Raw genomic sequence first — 18,322 nt, 5'->3', positions numbered from 1 at the left:
AGACCTTGGGATATAGTAGACTATGTCTTGAACAAATACAATCCATTTTTCATGTAAAGCCAAGTATGGGAACGCAATCTGCAATTCGACCCCTTCCTAGGGATTTTCATCACAGGACCTTGGGGATGAGGAAGGGACAATGATGTCAATGAATAGAGAGAATGGTGACTCTGGGTAAGGGGAAAACTGGGACTTTGAGTGAGGAGGTAAATGGATGATGGGCATGAACTGGCAGTGAAATGGATAGTCAACATGGAGATTTGCCCTTCTCTTCATCCTCACCACTGCTGGTACCACCTGGGGCTAGGGTTGCCCCAAGCAGAACTGGTGGAGCTGAGGAGGAGAGAAATCCCGAGCTGTAGCAGTGGGGAGAAAGGAAGTTCCCGTGGTCTTATGTTTTTCTAGGTAGCTGCCCATTCAAGAGGCTACATCTAAGTTAGGGGCTGCCTGGACTGTACTGACTGCCATAAATGGGCAGAATAGATTAATTTTCTGTGGGTAAACTACCTTAGTGCATAAAGTTTCAAGAGCAACGCTCTTGAAATGTTTACCTTTGATGACATTTTCTTGGTATATGGTGGCCAATTTAAAGATGAGTTAAGCTCTTGAGATGAGTTACTGTTCCACATTCCAATCTCTACATCCTCCTCCTCTTCCCAGCCAGAGGGGCGACTTCCAGGCAATGGCATATCATCACCACACCAGCCATCTTGCATAGATTTGGGCCCTGATATGTAAAATTGTGATACAAAGACAAACAGACTTTAATGAAACAATTCTTCCAAGGGGCCAAACATAATGGCAAAGTACAGAGACATTAGAGCTAAATAAACAAAACACACCTTTACTTCTCAAATACATGTAATAGAAAAGGTATGTTCTATGCTGCATTGAAAGTTCACTGGAAAGAATTAAAACATCAAATGAAATTTTTCATGTTTTCACAAATCAGAGAGTTCCTTTCTCTTCTTTTTGTTCTTTGAGACAGGGTTTTTCTGGGTAGCTTTGGAGCCTGTCCTGGATCTTGCTCTGTAGACCAGATTGGCCATGAACTCACAGAGACCTGCCTACCTCTGCCTTGAGTGCTGGGATTTAAGATGTACTGTATACCTGCCACCACCATCTGGCCAATCAGAGGGTTACTAAACACAGGCAATGGCAGCTTCTTGCATGTACTCAGTACTCATTTAAACTTTAAAATGACACAAGAGGACAGATGAGGTTCAAATGAATCAGTTTTATATGTTTCTACAGGGCTGGTCAAAGAATACTAAAGCCACAGGTAGCAAGCAATTAGTCACCACCACCACTACCACCACTACCACCACCACCACCACCACCACACATACACACACAGAGCCTTTGGGGTTCCTACGAGCTGACCTGAGACCAACATGGTTTTTAAAAAAAAAAAAAATACTCATCTGCATCTCAAGGTCTTTCCAATTTAAGATTTGATGGTTTGGACATCTGTCCCACTCTATATTATTTAGTCTCTCAGGTTGAATGGCATGAAAGCTGCTAAGTCAGTTTGAAATAATTCAGTGAGGTGAGAAAGAAATGAGACTTGGCAGAGGATATGTAAGTCATTAGTAGTTTTAAGAAAAATGTATTGAACCTCATATACAATACTCCATATCATACAGCTACATCAGTGACAATTTAGGAGCACTAGCCTATTCTTTAAATATAGTAAATGAGTAAGTTCATCATAAGCACCACTACAAAAATGGGTACTCAAGATCAAGGATGACTTACCAGATTTGTTTAATGACTGTGGACCAACAGAGCTGGAGCCCCACGTGGATGTGTTGGATGTCGCGCTAATGGGTTCTCCCCAGCTGGGACCACTGTCTATGGGCTTACCCCAGGCTGAAGTACCATTATCCACAGTCGTAGCTGGAGTAGAAGGCTCCCCCCAGGGCTCACCCCAGCCTTTAGAAAGTATGGGAAAAGAAGTCATCAGCATGAATATAAGGAAACACAGCAAATAAAGAACCAGGAAGTACTTGGTAAACCAGATAAAGAACTTTACATTCATACACCGAATAATGACTGTGACAAGCATGAGGCATATGTTATGTGAAGACCATAAATTATTCTGCACTAATATAATTTAACTATATAAATTGTTTTAACTGTTTCTTTCAAAACTGCCTTCTGGTACTAGGGCAGATTCTTTTGAACAATTTAATTACAGCAAATCATCTTCCTTTGAGGATGAAGTTAGTACCTAAAAATGGCAGGTTCTTCTGAACAGAAGCTTGTGAACTGAGCAGGTGTGGTATGAAGGGGTCTCCTAGTCACACTTTACTCAAAGGACACCTCAGCACTGTAATGAAGAACAACTGACTATACAACTACCAACAGTCAAACAACCTACTTTATACACACTGGATAATGTTCATTAAAAGTACACAGGGAAAAAAAGGTCTATACTATTACGTTGAGGTTGTCTAACCTCTCCCCTAAAAAGCCACAAAAATTTTGTTTAAAGAACAAAAACAAAGATGCCTGCCCTAAAAGTTAAACATAAATCAACAGACTAGACTCATATTTAAAAACAAACCAACAACAATTAAGTACCAAAAGAATTCATGGAAACATTGGCATCTCTCTGTCCAATGAAACATTACTCAACAAAACTCCCATTAACAAAGGAAATACAAGCTTGTCACATTTATAAAGAAAATGTTGCTGTATCAATTTACACAGAAAAGAATTTGCTCAGTATAGGAGAGGAAACATAGGAATACACTAGAAAGATACAGTGCACTGTTTTAGGCACACACACTATATCCACTGTTATATGAGTAGATGTGAACTTCTAATTTAGAATTTAGATGTCTAATTTAGAAAATTCCTCTAAAGTCAAATACCAGTATTGTATTCAGGCACTGGGCTCACTGTATTTCAATAATAAAACCAAAGAGTTAAGCCTCGACTCAGAATAACTGAGAGAAGTATGTAACATTGCCACTCAACTCCTTCTACATTCCTAACAGAGAATAGAGGACCAAGATTCACAGCAACATTGATGGAGACAGAACTGTTGTCTGGTGAAAACGACTGACCCTTAGAGCACAGCTGAAAGGCCTCAATATGCATATCCAAGTGCTCTGTTAAACAAACCCTATGACAGTATGTTAACACAAATCTTGATTCCAGAGTATTACTGGACTCCAAAGATGAATGCTTACCAGAGCCACTGCTTGCCTCCTTGCTTGAGACAGCATTTGTGGACGGCAGCAACCGATGCATCTGTGTTTGCTGGTCTGAGCGGCTGCTGCCATCTGGGATGTTTTTATTCCACATGTTCACATTTTTGTAGTTGTATTTGCTTGGATCTCCCCAAGCTGAAGTTCCATCGTCAATCTCCATTTTTCGTCGTATAGATTCTGGGGATGGCTCTTCCCAGCCTGTGGGTTCTTCCTCCTTTGTTGGAGCTGGAATAGGTCCTCCTAGCCAGCCTGTACCAGGAGGCTTGCCAGTGGCTGGTGGGATTCCCCATGATCCAACAATGTCTTGTTGCTTGTTCCAATCTGGAGAACTAACTGGTTTTGATGAATCTCCCCAACCTAGAGACTGATTACACTTTGGAGGGTCTCCCCATCCCTGGGAAGAATTAGGTTTAGAAGATTCATCCCATCCTGATGAATTATTTGGATTTATATTATTTCCCCAAGTAAAAGAACTAGTTTTACCAAGTTCGTTCCAACCAGAAATGGACCTGTCACTGTCACTACCTCCTGAGCTGGATTTCTTATTAGTCTCACCCCAATGGTTACTCCTGGAAGTTTCTCCCCAGTTATCACTGGCAGAAATGGACCAACCTTGGTTTGACTTTTGTCCATCACCCCACCCTTGTTTGTTCTTTTGCGAATCATTCCATGCAGACTTCTCTTCTTTGCAATTCCCCCATTGATTGCTCTTGATCATTCCTGTAGCAGCAGAATCATCTTCCCACCCCCCCTGGCAGTTTGAGCCTTTGGAATCTCCCCACCTCAGAGTAGGTTTGGGATCACCCCACCCTGATACAGATGAGGTATCATTACTATTAGGGCTAGTCTTATCTACACATGCCCCTGAGTTAAAAGTCTGTGTTGCAGAGCTTCCCCAGGCCTCTGTCCCATTGTCAGTCTTTCTTTCCCCTCTTGGTGATGTCTCTGTATCCCAGGCAGTATTCTGCTTAATAGGAGTCTGTCCCCAACCAGAGTTGGATAGGACACGTGGATCTAAGTCAGTTCTGTTTACAATGCTTTGGAGTAATGTGTGCTGATCAATTTTTCTTCTATCTCTACTCTGACTTTCCCCAGTTACTTTTTCTTCAAGGCGTCCAGTGCTCTCTGTACTACCATCACTCTCCACTGTGCCTCCTGTTTTGGCCCACACACTGCTTTGCTCATTTGTCTGAGATGTGGCAGAACCCTGATCCTCTTCCTCAGTAGATTTCCATCCATTTGTAAACTTCTTACCATTGCCATTTGCACTGTCATTGGAATGCTGATTGCTAGGCAGTTTGTTCCACTCAACACTGGGTAGACTAGTGCCAGTGTTCTGTGCAGGACTTCCCCATCCTCTTCGATTTCCTCCAGAATTCGCACCATTTCCACTTCCCCATGGTGAACTCTGGGAATTCGTTGTCCCAGGCTCCCATACACCTCCCCCTTTATTTGTGTTAACTTGAAAGTTAGTGCCCATAGGCCCATTTATGCCAGGCTGCATTAGAGTTGCATTCACAGTGTCACCATTGGCTTGGCCGTTAGGGCCTACACATTTGTCGCCAGAGTAATTAGAACCATAGGCACCCCATGTAGTACCGTAGGAGCCTCCAGTTTTTGACTCTCCATTGCTAAGGTGAGAAAGGGAAGTGCCATTCATAACTGACGGAGCCTGTATCTGAGGATGATTCATTGTGCTCACACGCCAGGCCCCTGGATTACTAGTAGGCAGTTCATTATTCTGTACTGAACCGGAGTTTGGTAAACTAGAGGTCATAAAGTTAGTAGTGTTATTTGGTCCAGTTGTTTCAGTGGTGATATTCTGAGGTTGACCACTGAATGAAACCTTCTGTGTACCACTTACTTCAGGCTCGCAAGTTTCCTGAAGGCTGCCCCAGGTACCATGGGTAGAAGAGCCACTGACTTTAGAGTTGATACTCTGATTGTTAGGTATCTGGCCTATGGTACTACACTGAATATTGATGCCAGAACTCCCACTCCCTACAGGCCCTTTTAGGGCAAGTCCATTGTTTTCTAATACTGGCCAGGCACCATGGTTGCTAGCTGAATTCAAAGTGCTTGGATTTAACCCTCCATTTGATGAAGAACTTACAGTGCCCCAAGCATTCATTCTATTGTTACTACTTTCTGATTTGCTTTCAGGAGCATCCACAGAGACCTGACATGTGCTTATTATGGCTCCATGGGGGAAGCCCCATGGCCCAGAACTACTTCCGTGGCCTACATTATTGCTGCCGCTACCAACCACAAACTTGCTTTGAGAACCGAGTCCAGTGCTGCTATTCCGAAGGCCATCTTTTTCACCACCTGTGTTCCCTGAAGCCATGACAGTGATGTTTCTTTCTGACTCAGAACTGGAAGCAGAATCAGCATCCATACATTCTGAAGCCAACTCAGGATCACTGCCAGGGACTGAGGGCCATGCTTCTTTTTCCAACAAGTCCTTTACAGCATTCTTACAGCTTGTGCTACAGTCACTTGTAGAAGACACAGGTCCCCGCTGGCAATTTTCATAATGGGATCCTGAAGTATTATGATTTATATCTAAAATAAAGGAGAAATACAACTATTTATAAAGTGTTAACCATTTTCAAAATATAATGTAGGCTGAGAAAATTGAGGATCCATTACAAATACATGGAGCTCTTCAACATTAGCAAGATGTTCCACAGCATAGCTGAGGGTACTGGTTATCTTCCAGCCACCAACTCTCCATGTTCAATAACTTCACAGGTAGAATTATGTTGCTTTGTTCAATACTTTGAGAACAGAAAACTCCATAAGAATAACTGCTAAATGGATGAATTGGTAAAATCTCAACAGAGCAAGATTTTTAGAGTAAGGAAGACTGGGCAGTAGTGATCAATTACAGCAAGCCAGGCTCAGAGACTTGACTCGGGGGAAAATGGACTAGGGAATAAGGAGCCTAAAACAGCTTTCTACACAACTCCTTTGGGTGTTGTAACAATTCTATAAAACTCTCAAAGCCTTTGCACTGTTTTTCTATTTTATTAATGTATACATTCAAATACAGTGTAACACACAAGCAAGTATAGTAATTTAAAAAAAATTACTAATCTACATTCATGGCCATGTTTATTAAGGGACAACAGGGGAAAAATTATGATTAGTAATTCAGCAGCTGATACTGTAGGCCATAAGGGACCAATCATTTAACCCAAGTCTTAGACTTACTGCCATGTAACTAACACCTATTTTTATTTACTTTTATTTATTTATTTGCAGACAGGGTTGCTGTGTGTTTTTGCTAGTTTCTTAGTCTATCTTGTTTGGTTTAAGGGTCTGGTGGGTAGAAATTCATCTGCAACAATAGCATCATTTAACTGTCTTGAGGAGTAGCTTACAATACAGTTCTCAGTGGTGCAAGTCTCAAAGTAAATCAAAGTAAAGTCACATTGGTAGTGCTACTATGGAAAAGAGCTCCTTCTACTACTTTCTCTCAAAGCACAGATGCTAAGAAGCAAATGATGAAAACTGTTGTGAATGGTAAGAAAAGCAACTAGAGATCGACTTGCAAGTGAACATAATTCAAGTACCACAGAGTTCACAGACTGCTGCTCCTTTTCAGAATTATTTTTATCAAAAAGCTATTAGAAGGTTGGTGTGGTCACACCTTTAGTCCAGACCCGGAAGAGACAGATCTCTGTGACCCAGAGGTAAGCCTAGAGAACCCTGTCCTTCTGCCACCCACAAAGACAACTTAGTTTGTCATCTAGTCTCCCTAAGAAGAAATAATTCTGCACTGCAACACAAAGCAGCAGCACCAACCTATGGCCAGCATTTATTGCTACACAGCAGCAGCTTTGCAAACATCTGCACAAAGTCCTTGAGACAAAACTAAAGCACAACTATTGCCCTCACTTTGCAGGAGAGAAATCAAGTTAAAAAAAACTTGTAGAAACTGAATGAATGAGGCAAGATGTGCTGGACACAAGCTAAGTCATGAGAGGAAGCATCCTCAATTAAGAAAATGCCTCCAAGAAGGCCGTGGTGGTGCAAGCCTTTATTCCCAGACTCAGTCTAGCCTGGTCTACACATAGAAACAAAACTAAACAACAACAAAAATGCCTAGATCAGGCTGTAGGCAAGCCTGTAGGGCATTTTCTTAATTAATAACTGATAGGAGAGGAACTATCCCTGGGCTGGCAGTCCTGGGCTCTACAGGCAGGCTGAGCAAGTCATGGCCTCTGTATCAGCTCCTGCGCCTCCAGGTTCCTGCCCTGTTTGAGTTCCTATCCTGACTTCCTTTGATGACAAACAGTGATATGGAAATGTAAGCCAAATAAACCCTATCCTCCCCGACTAGCTTTATGGTCAGTGTTTCATCAAAACGATGATAACCCTAACTAAGACACAAGATAAGTTAGAGTCCTTCATGAAGCAAAGTAGCTAAAAATCTGTGACTGGCACACCAGCAACAACAGGACTCAAACTTGGCTACTTCATAACAGCTAGAGGACAACAACCTTGTGAAATGGCATTATGTTATTTTCATTTGAGGGTAGCGAGTGCTGGAAAATGAACCCTTTTCATGTTGGGCAAGTGTTTTACCACTGAGCTTTCTTTCTATTCCTTGGTTGGGATTTCTGTGTAGCTCAGGCTGGCCTTGAATTTGTGAACAATCTTTCAGCATTAGCCATAAAAATGTTGAGATTATAGGCATGTGCTACCAGATCCAGCAAGAGAGGGTGTTTTTTAAATAAATTTGGTTGTCCTACTTTACACAAACTATTCAGTTACTGCTGTCAGTAGTTGAGAATTTCATTAAAGGCTGGGCATGGTGGCCATGTCTTTAATTCCAGCACTTAGGAGACAGAGGCAGAAGGATATCTGTGAGCCTGAAGCCAGCCTAGTCTATATAGTTCCAGAATAATCAACACTACGTAGAGGGGCCCTGTATATAACAACAACAACAAAAAAAAAAAAAAAAAAAAAAAAAGCCATTGTACCCCTTAATTCAGACCAGACAGAGCCTTCTCACTGTATCCTCATCTAGGTAATAGGGAGTTAATCTTAGATGACTGCTATAAGGATTAAATGATTAACAACTAAAGGTGCTTTGAACTGTATCTGATCCATGTAAGGCACTAAATATAGGGCATCACCATCATTAACGAATGCACACTAATAATTAACCTTCTTCCATTCTATCCCCCCAAACGTGTTTTCATGCTATAAAATGATAGCACATATTATAGCTAGTGTAAAGTCTCTGCTTTACTATTGTAAATATAATGTTAACTGCTACACTTATAACCCTACAATGCCTCTTCTAGAAAATATGTGAGCTGAAGCATAAAACTTCTTTACTAATTTTCCAGGACTTGTATTTTTCCTATTCTCCAAAAAAAAAATTATTTTTTTATCTCTCTCTCTCTCTCTCTCTGTGTGTGTGTGTGTGTGTGTGTTTTCCTGGAGGCCAGAAGAGAGCACTAGATCCTCTGGAGTTGGAGTCACAGGCAGCTGTGACTGACCTGATTAGGGTGTTGGGAAGAAGCTTGGTGTTCTCAAAGAGGAGAAAGACTTAACCACTAGTTAATACCCAAGTGTCAGCCCTTTTTTCTTCCCTATGCACAATACACCAAAACAATCATCCATTGCTAAATGTAAATGTTCCTTCCAAATCTAGGGCATGAATCAGTTTTTATCACTATCCCCCACCTTGAATCATTGCAGTATATCTCTGCTACCATTACCTGGATGCATGCATTGACATGTCCATAAGCAGGAATAAGAAAAAAAAAAAAAAAAAAAAAAAAAAAAAACAACAACAACAAAACAAAACCACTGGGTATCTACAACAAAACTATCCACATTGGAAATAAAAGAATAGATTTGGAGTTTAACAATAAAAATACCCATTGCAACACGAACAAAAGAATACATGTTAATAACACTACTATTCAATCCTGTGCTAGAAGGACTACAAGGACTACCAGATAAATTATAACTCAAAGATAAATAAACAAGGACACAAAAAGATCAACATAAACAAACAAACAAACAAAAAACCACCAACCATACAGATATAGTTAGTTGGTGGAGTGCTTATCTAGCATACACAAAGCCCTGGATTCAGTCCCCAGCACTGTAGAAACTGGGCAGAGTAATAAAGTCTCTGATCCCAGCAGTGGAGAGATGTGGTGGTGGAGGTAGGAAGATCAGAAATTCAAGGTCATTCTCAGCTACAAAATTAGCTAGAGGCCAGACTGAGCTATACAACAGATCCTGTCAATAAGAAAACTTACCAAGAAAAAATTATTTTCCTATATACCAAGAATCTCTTGTGTCTGTCTGAATGGGGGGGGGGAAAGATCTTGATCTTCAAAAGTCATAAAATCACTTATAAAACAAGTCCTATACAACTAGCCTTTACTGCAGCCCATGTTGGGGGGGGGGGTGGAGGGACTTGCTACGGAAACTCAAGTGACTTAGACATGCTTGTGTAACAGGTACAAGAACTGCCCCGGTCTCAAACAGAGGGAGCCTGCAGGATCACACAACAGATAACAGCAGTGTACTGAGGGACTGTATAAGCAGTATAGCTAAAACTGAAGTCAACTTAGGAACAGATCAAGTACATGTCAAAGATAGAGCAATGGTCAACATTTTAAATTTCTAAGAGAAAGGGAATATTCAGCACTTGGAATTTATTTATTTATTTGTTTGTTTATTTTTTGGTTTTTCAAGAGAGGGTTTCTCTGTATTGCTTTGGAGTCTGCCCTGGAACTAGCTCTGTAGACCAGGCTAGCCTTGAACTCACAGAGATCTGCCTGCCTCTGCCTCCCGAGTGCTGGGACTAAAGGTGTGTGTCACCAATGCCCGGCTTGGAAAATGGTTTTTAAATGAGATAATAAATCAAAACTACCAAATAATTAAAGTTTTAAGAGTAAGGAGGAAAACAAGATGCTGGTAAATAGAATTTTTTATTCAAAAAAGAAAAGGGCCAGGTAGTGGTGGCACATGCCTATAATCCTAGCACTAGGGAAGCAGAGGCAGGCAGATCTTGTGAGTTCAAGGGCAGCCTGGTCTACAGAGTGAATTTCAGGACAGCCAGACAACTCGATGTACATAGTGAGACCCCCATCTCAAAAGAAAAGAAGCCAACAATAGTAATGCTGCAGCTGTGATCCTAGCACTCAGAAGGTAGGAGCAATGGAGTTCCAGGCCAGACTGGGTCACAAAGTGAGCCTCTGCTAAACCTCCTACCCCACTCCACACCAAAAAAGAAAGAAACCATAAAACCATAATATAACTGATTTGATTATCTCTTATAAAGCATGAAAAATAGCAGCAACAGGCTGACACCTGCAAAGGGGCCATCATCTTTAATGCTATCAAAAGTGTTCTCTAATTCTGGTCTTGACTTCTCTTGGAGATGTTCATGGTGATCTAATGGCTTGCTGTTGTTGTAATGTTTTCTTACTTAGGTTAGGAAAATAGAAAGAAGTACTTCATTAATTATGACCTAAAACTCCATTTTAAAACTATAATATACTTGATACCTTCAATAAATCCTAATAGAGAAATTGTTTTTAAAGTGGGTTTTTACAGATGACACTCAAGGTATTTTTGATCATCAAGATGCTACAGTGTAGAGAGGGAAATTGTGGGAAAAGGAAATGGCAACTCGGGAATCAGAGCCAGACACTGATCAGACATGAAAGTCCAGCAGAACAGGAAAGCTAAAGCCTGTTATCTATGCAATGTGGAGGACAAACATTCAGGCTTCTAAGTACATGTCCATGACTTTCCCCCGAGGAACATTGAGACCATAAACCTCTGTGTTACAGGAAGAAAAGGGGCATCACTAAGTAAATGTAAAACACAAATTTTTATACAATGTGGTGCTGCATGTCACTAAGAAGTGAATCCAAATTACCATCAGCACTGGGTGGGCATGGTAGAGCACACCTTTAATCCCAGCACTTGGAAGACAGAATCAGGCAGATCTCTGACTTAGAGGCCAGCCTGATCTACAGAGTGAGTTTTAAGATAGCCAAGACTACACAGAGAAACTCTGTCTTGAAAACACAAAACAAACAAACAAACAAAATGCCATCAGCATCCCATTCAGAAACAGTTCTAGAAGAGTGGGCTAGCTGGCCCTCACCTATAAGAATGAAACAGCACATTGAGGATACCTATGCAAAAAGGGTCTGCAGGGCAGAATCACAACAAGTGACACCAAGTTAAACGACTGATGAAAGAAGCAACACTCAGAAGAAACGAAGCTGAAGGAAATGCAATCTTTTTTTTTTCTTTCAAAAATTCAATGTTCTTTATACCTTAAACACTAGAAGAAAGCTTCAGGAGTAACTAATACTCAAGGCTGATCATGATTCAGTAAGCAATGTTAGAGAACCTACTTCTGTGCTTTTGGTCTAGGATTAGCAAACTTAACAAATATCTTCATAGGCAAGATGATCTATGATAACTATTCAATTCTGCTGATGTGTCTTGAAATCAGTGACAGACAACACGTTAACCAGGAGTTACAGAAAAAGCTACTGAACGCATTTGTAAGCATGTTGCTCTTGACCAGATATTGAATACTTTCATTAGGCTACTGACACTAAAAAGAGAAAAGAAACAGAAATCTGGAAGTTCAAAATGAGCACAGCCTGGTAAACCAATGAGTCATGACTTACAAAGGTGAGAATTCAAGAATGATTCAATGACTCTTGATGGGTTCTTTACTGAACAGCCAATTTTTAGAGCACATAGGCATCAAGAATGAAGAGGTATGAGATCAAGTTTGGACATATTGAGTTTAAAGGAACCTAATATTAGCTAAAGATTCCGACACGAGCCCTGAAACATGAAGAAACAGAAACAAAGCCATGGAAATAGTAAAACTTGAGAACTGGTCAAAGAAACTGCTAAATACACAAGAGGCGCAGAGGGTACAAGAAAAGAAGAGATAGACAATGACGCAGAGGCAAAGGACCAAAAGAACCTTTAAGAAAGAAGTGATTGGGGGGAAAAAAAACAACCATAACCAACCACTACAAGAAACTTTTGAAAACAAACAAACAAACAAACAAAAAAACCAGAACCCACATTTCACTATTTTTAATAGTCTACATCTGACATCATGTTATCAATGGCTCTGGTTAGTAAGCAAGAGGCTTACTTTTCTCCCTGTCTGCAACTGGATTCCAGGAGTTTGGCTCAGTGCTCAGCTGTGGGTCCCTGCTTCTGCTTCCGTTAGTTACTGGATGAAGGCTCTAGGATGGCATATAAGGTAGTGATCAATCTCATTATTGGGGAATGGCATTTAAAGTAGCCTCTCCACTATTGCTTAGATTGTTAGTTGGGGTCATCCTTGTAGGTCTCTGGACATTTCTCTAGCGCCAGATTTCCCTTTAGACCTATAATGGCTCCCTCTATTAAGGTATCTCTTTTCTTGCTCTCTTCTATTCCCCCAACTCAATCTTCCTTTTTCCTCATGTCTTCCTCCCATCTCTTCTCCCCTTCTCTTTCTCCTAACTCCCTCTCCCCTCCTCCTGTTCAGAACATTCTTAAATTATTCTTCATCAACTTTCCTGTATTTGAAATATTTCCTCCCTTCCTGTTCTTTTTTATAATTGAATTTCCATGTATTACATCATGCCAAATCTATTCTCTAACCTAAAAAGGCTAAAGACAGACAATTCTCTAAAGCTCTGACGGTAGTCATCTACACAGTTAAGAGTGCCTCTGAGTGAATGACCATACTACTTATGCTATTGAATACACTGTCATCACTAAGCAGCTGGCTGTTTCCCAATGTGTAAAACAAATATGGTACTACCTCATGTGTAAAAGGGAAATAAGTCCCCTCATTAGTGCACAGTCATAACACATGCCCTGTGAAGAAGAGTCCTGAGATTGTCATACCATTGTCATTAGTGCTGTAGGATCTGATTCCTATAAGGAGCCCTTTTCTGGCTCACTGACTTCCCATCGTCTGTTTTACAGCTAAAGTTTCAGCTACTATTACAAACAGAACACACAGATACACTAATGTAAATGTGTTTGCAAGAGGAGATTCACAAATACCTTTTAAAGTCAAAAGGTACCAGGGCTAGAAAGCTGGCTGAGTGGTTAAGAGCACTTACTGCTCTTGCAGGTGATCCAGACTCAGTTCCTAGCATCTATATGGGGCTCATAGCTGCCTGGATCTCCAGTTTCAAGAGATAAGATACCTTCTTCTGGCCTCTGTGGGTTCCTGCACACACATAGTACATATATATTCATGTATGAGCATACATAAACATGTATTTTTAAAAGTCTGAAATAAACATTTAAAGACATCAGTGCCAAGCTTATTCTTTGGAGTGTTTCAGTTTCATAGTGAGCATTCCCTAAAAGCTTTGGGATTTAATGCTTCGAAATAATTGTGGTGCCCTGCTTGCCAAACCTTTCTCAAAACAGGCAGGCGGTGGGGGTGGGGGGTGGTGTCTTCTTCATCACTTTCTTTGGAGGTTTTTTCCTATACTCAAACATGATAACTTCTCATCAGAATGAGCATCTATAAAACTTGATTCTTTTGACCTATATTCACTTTGTATATGTGTACATGACTGGGCATGTGTTGGAATGTGTGCATGTATGTGGAGGACAGAGGCCGATGCTGGTGTCTCCAATCTTACTTTTTCAGACAAGGTCTGTCACAGAACCCAGATAGTACCAATTTGGCTTGATTGATGTGGCAGTATGTCCCAAGGATCCTTCCTTACTCTGTCTTCCCTGTGCTGTGATTACAATGTATCACTCTATTTGCCTTTTTTTTTTTTTTTTTTTTAAATAGGGTTGCTAAGAATCTGAACTTGGTCCTCATGCTTGCACAGTAAGCCCTTTACTGAGTGAACCATCTTTCCAGTCCCACACATATTTTTTGAGATGGACGACTTTTATACTACTGTTGTCTCCATTGAAAACTAACTTTGTCCTTTTCTTTTCCAAATGGAAGAGGCGTACTTAAACTTTTCTAAATATGTCTGGTTCATAGTAGGCACTCAGGAATTTTTAGGATAAGGAATACTCTCCTAAGATTTTAGTAACAGATTACTCATGCCGATAACGAATATAACATTTTCTTCTAACCTGGCTTCCCAAATGAAATTCAACTTAATTACCTACAACCAGGCCTATATACAATGTTATACTGTTTTTGAAAGAGTAGAACTTTCTATAAATGTTAGGGTCAGTCTTATTTCAACTTGAAATAAGCAAGAGTTATCTGAAAGGAGGAAACTTCAGTTGAGAAAATGCCTCTATAAAATCTGGCCGCAAGGCATTTTCTTTCTTTCTCCCCCACCCCCCACTTTTTTTTTTTTTTTTTTTTTTTTTTTTTTTTTTTTGAGACAATGCCTCTCTGTGTAACAGTGCTGGCTGGCCTAGAACTTACTTTGTAGACCAGACTGGCCTCAAACTCATAGAGTTCCGACTGCCTCTTAAGTTCTGGGATTAAAGGCATGTTAACACCATAGTGGCTAGGCATTTTTTAAATTAATGATTGATATGGGAGGGTCCAGGTCATTATGGGTGGTACTATCCCAGGGTTAGTGGTCCTGGGTTCTATAATGAGTAAACCATGGAGAGCAAGTCAGTAAGCAGCACCCTTCCATGGCCTCTTCTGGGTCAGCTCCTGCCTCCAGGTTCCTGCCCTGTCTCAGTTTCTGTACTGATTTCTCTCAATGATAAACAGTAATATGAAGTATAAACCAAATAAACCCGTCACTCCCCAGTTTACCCTTTAGTCATGGTGTTTTGTTGCAGCAATAGAAACCCCAAGACATCGGAATAAAATAATTTATTCAGCATTTAAACATTAGATACTGAGCTGACTACCTTAATGTCTCATACGCAATACAGACTTCCAAGCACCTTTATAAAGTTGGGTATTGGTGTCTATACTATTGATTAGGAAATAAAATCCCTGATACATATGGAGGCACACATCTTTATTCCCAGCACTTGTGAGGCAGAGGCAGGTGAATTTCTCAGAGTCCAAAGCCAACTAGAGTTCCAAGGTGAGAATCTGGCTCAAAATAAAATAACCCAAAAGAAGATCCCATGAATACTTAAGTTTCTTGATCAATCTGACACAGGTAATAAGTAGTTTGGGGACACAGGAAGTAAGTCTTAATTAATCAGGATGACAATATGTGTCCTTCTAATAATGTGTTGCTCTAGAGACCTGGATTAGGCATGTCTTCCTTTTCCTTTCCTATCACACCCAGTATATTGCCAGAGAGAAGCACTATACTGGTTATGAGCATAACTCTGGAGTCAGACAGAACTTGAGTCCAAAATGTGCTATAATATATCTTAATACACAAGGTAGTGCTTGGTATACATAAAAGAGCATCCAGGTAGCAGGTGAGTAGTTATCAGAGGTGGTCAGAGATAAAAAGATAGAACCTTGTGAAGGATTGCTAAAGGGTAAATTACACAGCTGCATAACACAGGGAGTGGGGAGGGCTCAATTCTAACTACAAACATTAAATATGGGACCTGACAGAAGATAAAAGCAATTACAACATTCACTTTCTAAATGAGTATGTAACTGAAAGTAAAAGATTCTCCACTCAAGCTCCCTATTAAGCATTCTTAAAGCCCAGCTCTTGAGGTCTTGTAACACAAAGTATATCACAAAAAAACAAACAAAAAACAAAAACAAACAAACAAACAAACAAAAAAAAAAAAAAAAAAAAAAAAAAAAAACCACGTTACTACACTGCTAAATGAGTCCTGTAAGAAATGTCTTTTCTCACCTGACTGGTTTTTGCTGTTCTGCACCTCTCCGTTATTTTGTGGCTGTTGATTTGTCACAGCACTGCTTTCTGATTGGCTGTTTAACACCTTAACAGCAGATCCCAGGTTTGCTGCTATGACAGGAAAATGCTGACCCCTCTTTAGAAGCTGTTTGTGTTCCTGGTGGCGAAATCGTGGAGGTACTTCACGAGGATACCGAGGCAAGGCCTGTGGCTGCTGTTGCTGCTCCTGCTGCTGCTGCTGCTGTTGCTGCGGCGGCGGCGGCTGCTGATTGCTGGCTGTAGCTCGCTTGGCATTATTATTAGTGCTGGTTGCTGTGGAAGTGCCGTTATCAGAGTTGGCAGGCTGAGGCTGGCTTACACTGGGCTTTATCTGTTCTGGCACTGATTCCAACAAAAGAACAGAGGCGGAAAGGATTAGCCAGTGAAGTATACCTTAACTTCAAACTCAAAGGCACTATGAAAACAACCTGGACAGAAGCTTTAAGCATCACAACATCCTCATTCAGAGATTCAAGTTCCTGAAGAGATACCACTGCCTGGAGTCAAACTTTACTTCTGACAAACTACTCAAGTGTCCACAAGGGTGGACCTTCTTGACCAGAATGACACTCATGCTCCATGTCTCTTTATTATGTTACACTCTGGCCAGAGACTAAACATTTGCTACTTAACTATGGACCAAAAAAACGAGTGGGGCAAAATATGCCTGGATGCCCTAAAACAGTGGCTCTCAACCCATGGGTCATTTTAGATATTTACATTATGACTCATAACAGTAGCAAAGTTAATTATAAAGTAGCAATAAAAGTAATTTTATGGTTGGGGGAATTACCACAACATGAGGAACTGTATTAAAGGGTCACAGCCTTAGGAAGGGTTGAGAACTACTGTCTGAAGGAATCTTCAATTCTCTAACTATTCTTGTTCTTCTGTTTTAATATTATCTTTAAAAAATATGTATTTTTATATGTATGGGTGTTCTGCCTGCATGTATATCTGTGTAAGACATGTATACAGTGCCAGTGGAGGCCACAGTCATCAGAGTCCCTAGGACTGGAGTTACAGGTGAGTCCAGATGAGCTCCACCTGGGTGCTGAGAATCTAGCTCAAGTCCTCCAGAGGAACAGCCAGTGTTCTTAACCACTAAGCCATATCTCTAGCACCTCTCTGTTTGGTTTCTACTCTATTATCTGAAACATGAATTTACTGTGTAACCTGGCTGGCCTGAAACTTGAACTCCTTCCTGCCTCATCCTCCTAAGTGTAAGGTTACAAGTGGATACAAGCATGTTGGGCTTGGTCCCTACTTTAAGTATTTAGAAGACTCAGGTGGAAAAGCCTTCTTTTCCACACAAAGGGGCAATGTTGTCAATTTTCCACTGGTGAATATAAATCTAAGCAAAGGACCAGCTCAGAATAGAAAGCAAATGCAATTATCAAGAGTGGAGAATAACTTGGACAGCACCTTAGAAAATCTAAGAAAATACTTGTCTGGTGTATGAGTAACTGGAAACTGATATGTGAATCTGACGCACAAATCTCTGTAAATAAACTGATGGAAGTACCTTCAAACTGCAAAAATAGACCTCATCTCTGAAACCACAATTGGCACAGTGTCTGGGCTTACGCTTCAATTCCAGCCCCAATGAACCTTTTGTCTCCTCTGTAAGACATCCCAGTATCAAAGGCTTTAGTCATTACTAAGCAGAGGACATATACCTGTTTAAGTACTGGGTGTTCTTTAATGGCTAGTGTGTTAGTTGAAAGAAAGTGGCCCCCAAAGGAAGTGGCACTAGTAAGAGGTGTGGCCTTATTGGAGTATATATGGAGTACGTTACAGGAAATGTGTCACTATGGAGGATGGCTTTGATGTTTCATATATGCTAAAGCCGCGCATAGTGAAGCAGACCACTTCCTGTTGCCTGCTGGTCAAGATGTAGAAGGCTCAGCTACTTCTTCAGCACATGTCTGCCTACACGAAGTCATATCCCACCATGATGACAATGGATTAAACCTCTGAAACTGTAAGCCAGTCACCAAAATGAAACATTTTCCTTTATAAGAGTTGCTGTGGTCATGGTGCCAACGATTGCACAGCTGGCACACCATTCTATACACCTGCAATAGTTCAATCCCACTACAGAACAAAATAAAATTCTCATACTGGGGAGGACACTTAGGGGATTTCTGGTATATAGGCTCAAGCTCTCTAGTGCAACAGTAAGACACCCTTGTTTCTCTTCTATAAAGCAGGACAGCCTTAGTTGATCACACAGCAAACTGTAACCAGTCA

General features: G+C 40.7%; 1 protein-coding gene across 8 annotated transcripts in view; it reads right to left on the bottom strand.

Moving 5' to 3' along the window:
* Tnrc6a (trinucleotide repeat containing adaptor 6A) overlaps positions 1-18,322 on the bottom strand; it is a 160,352-nt gene that overhangs the window by 21,510 nt on the left and 120,520 nt on the right. For all 8 annotated transcript variants that reach the window (XM_051192878.1, XM_051192876.1, XM_051192879.1 and 5 more), the window contains 4 exons: positions 16,028-16,411; positions 3,201-5,786; positions 1,759-1,935; positions 552-727 (listed from right to left, as the gene is read on the bottom strand). In XM_051192878.1, the coding sequence (XP_051048835.1) occupies positions 552-727; positions 1,759-1,935; positions 3,201-5,786; positions 16,028-16,411 (3,323 nt within the window). The remainder of the gene's footprint in view (positions 1-551; positions 728-1,758; positions 1,936-3,200; positions 5,787-16,027; positions 16,412-18,322) is intronic.

The sequence above is a fragment of the Phodopus roborovskii genome, unplaced genomic scaffold, assembly GCF_943737965.1.
Source record: "Phodopus roborovskii unplaced genomic scaffold, PHOROB, whole genome shotgun sequence".
NCBI lineage: Eukaryota > Metazoa > Chordata > Mammalia > Rodentia > Cricetidae > Phodopus > Phodopus roborovskii.
The sequence above is the reverse complement of the archived record's forward strand: the minus strand, read 5'-3'. Positions and strand labels throughout refer to the sequence as shown.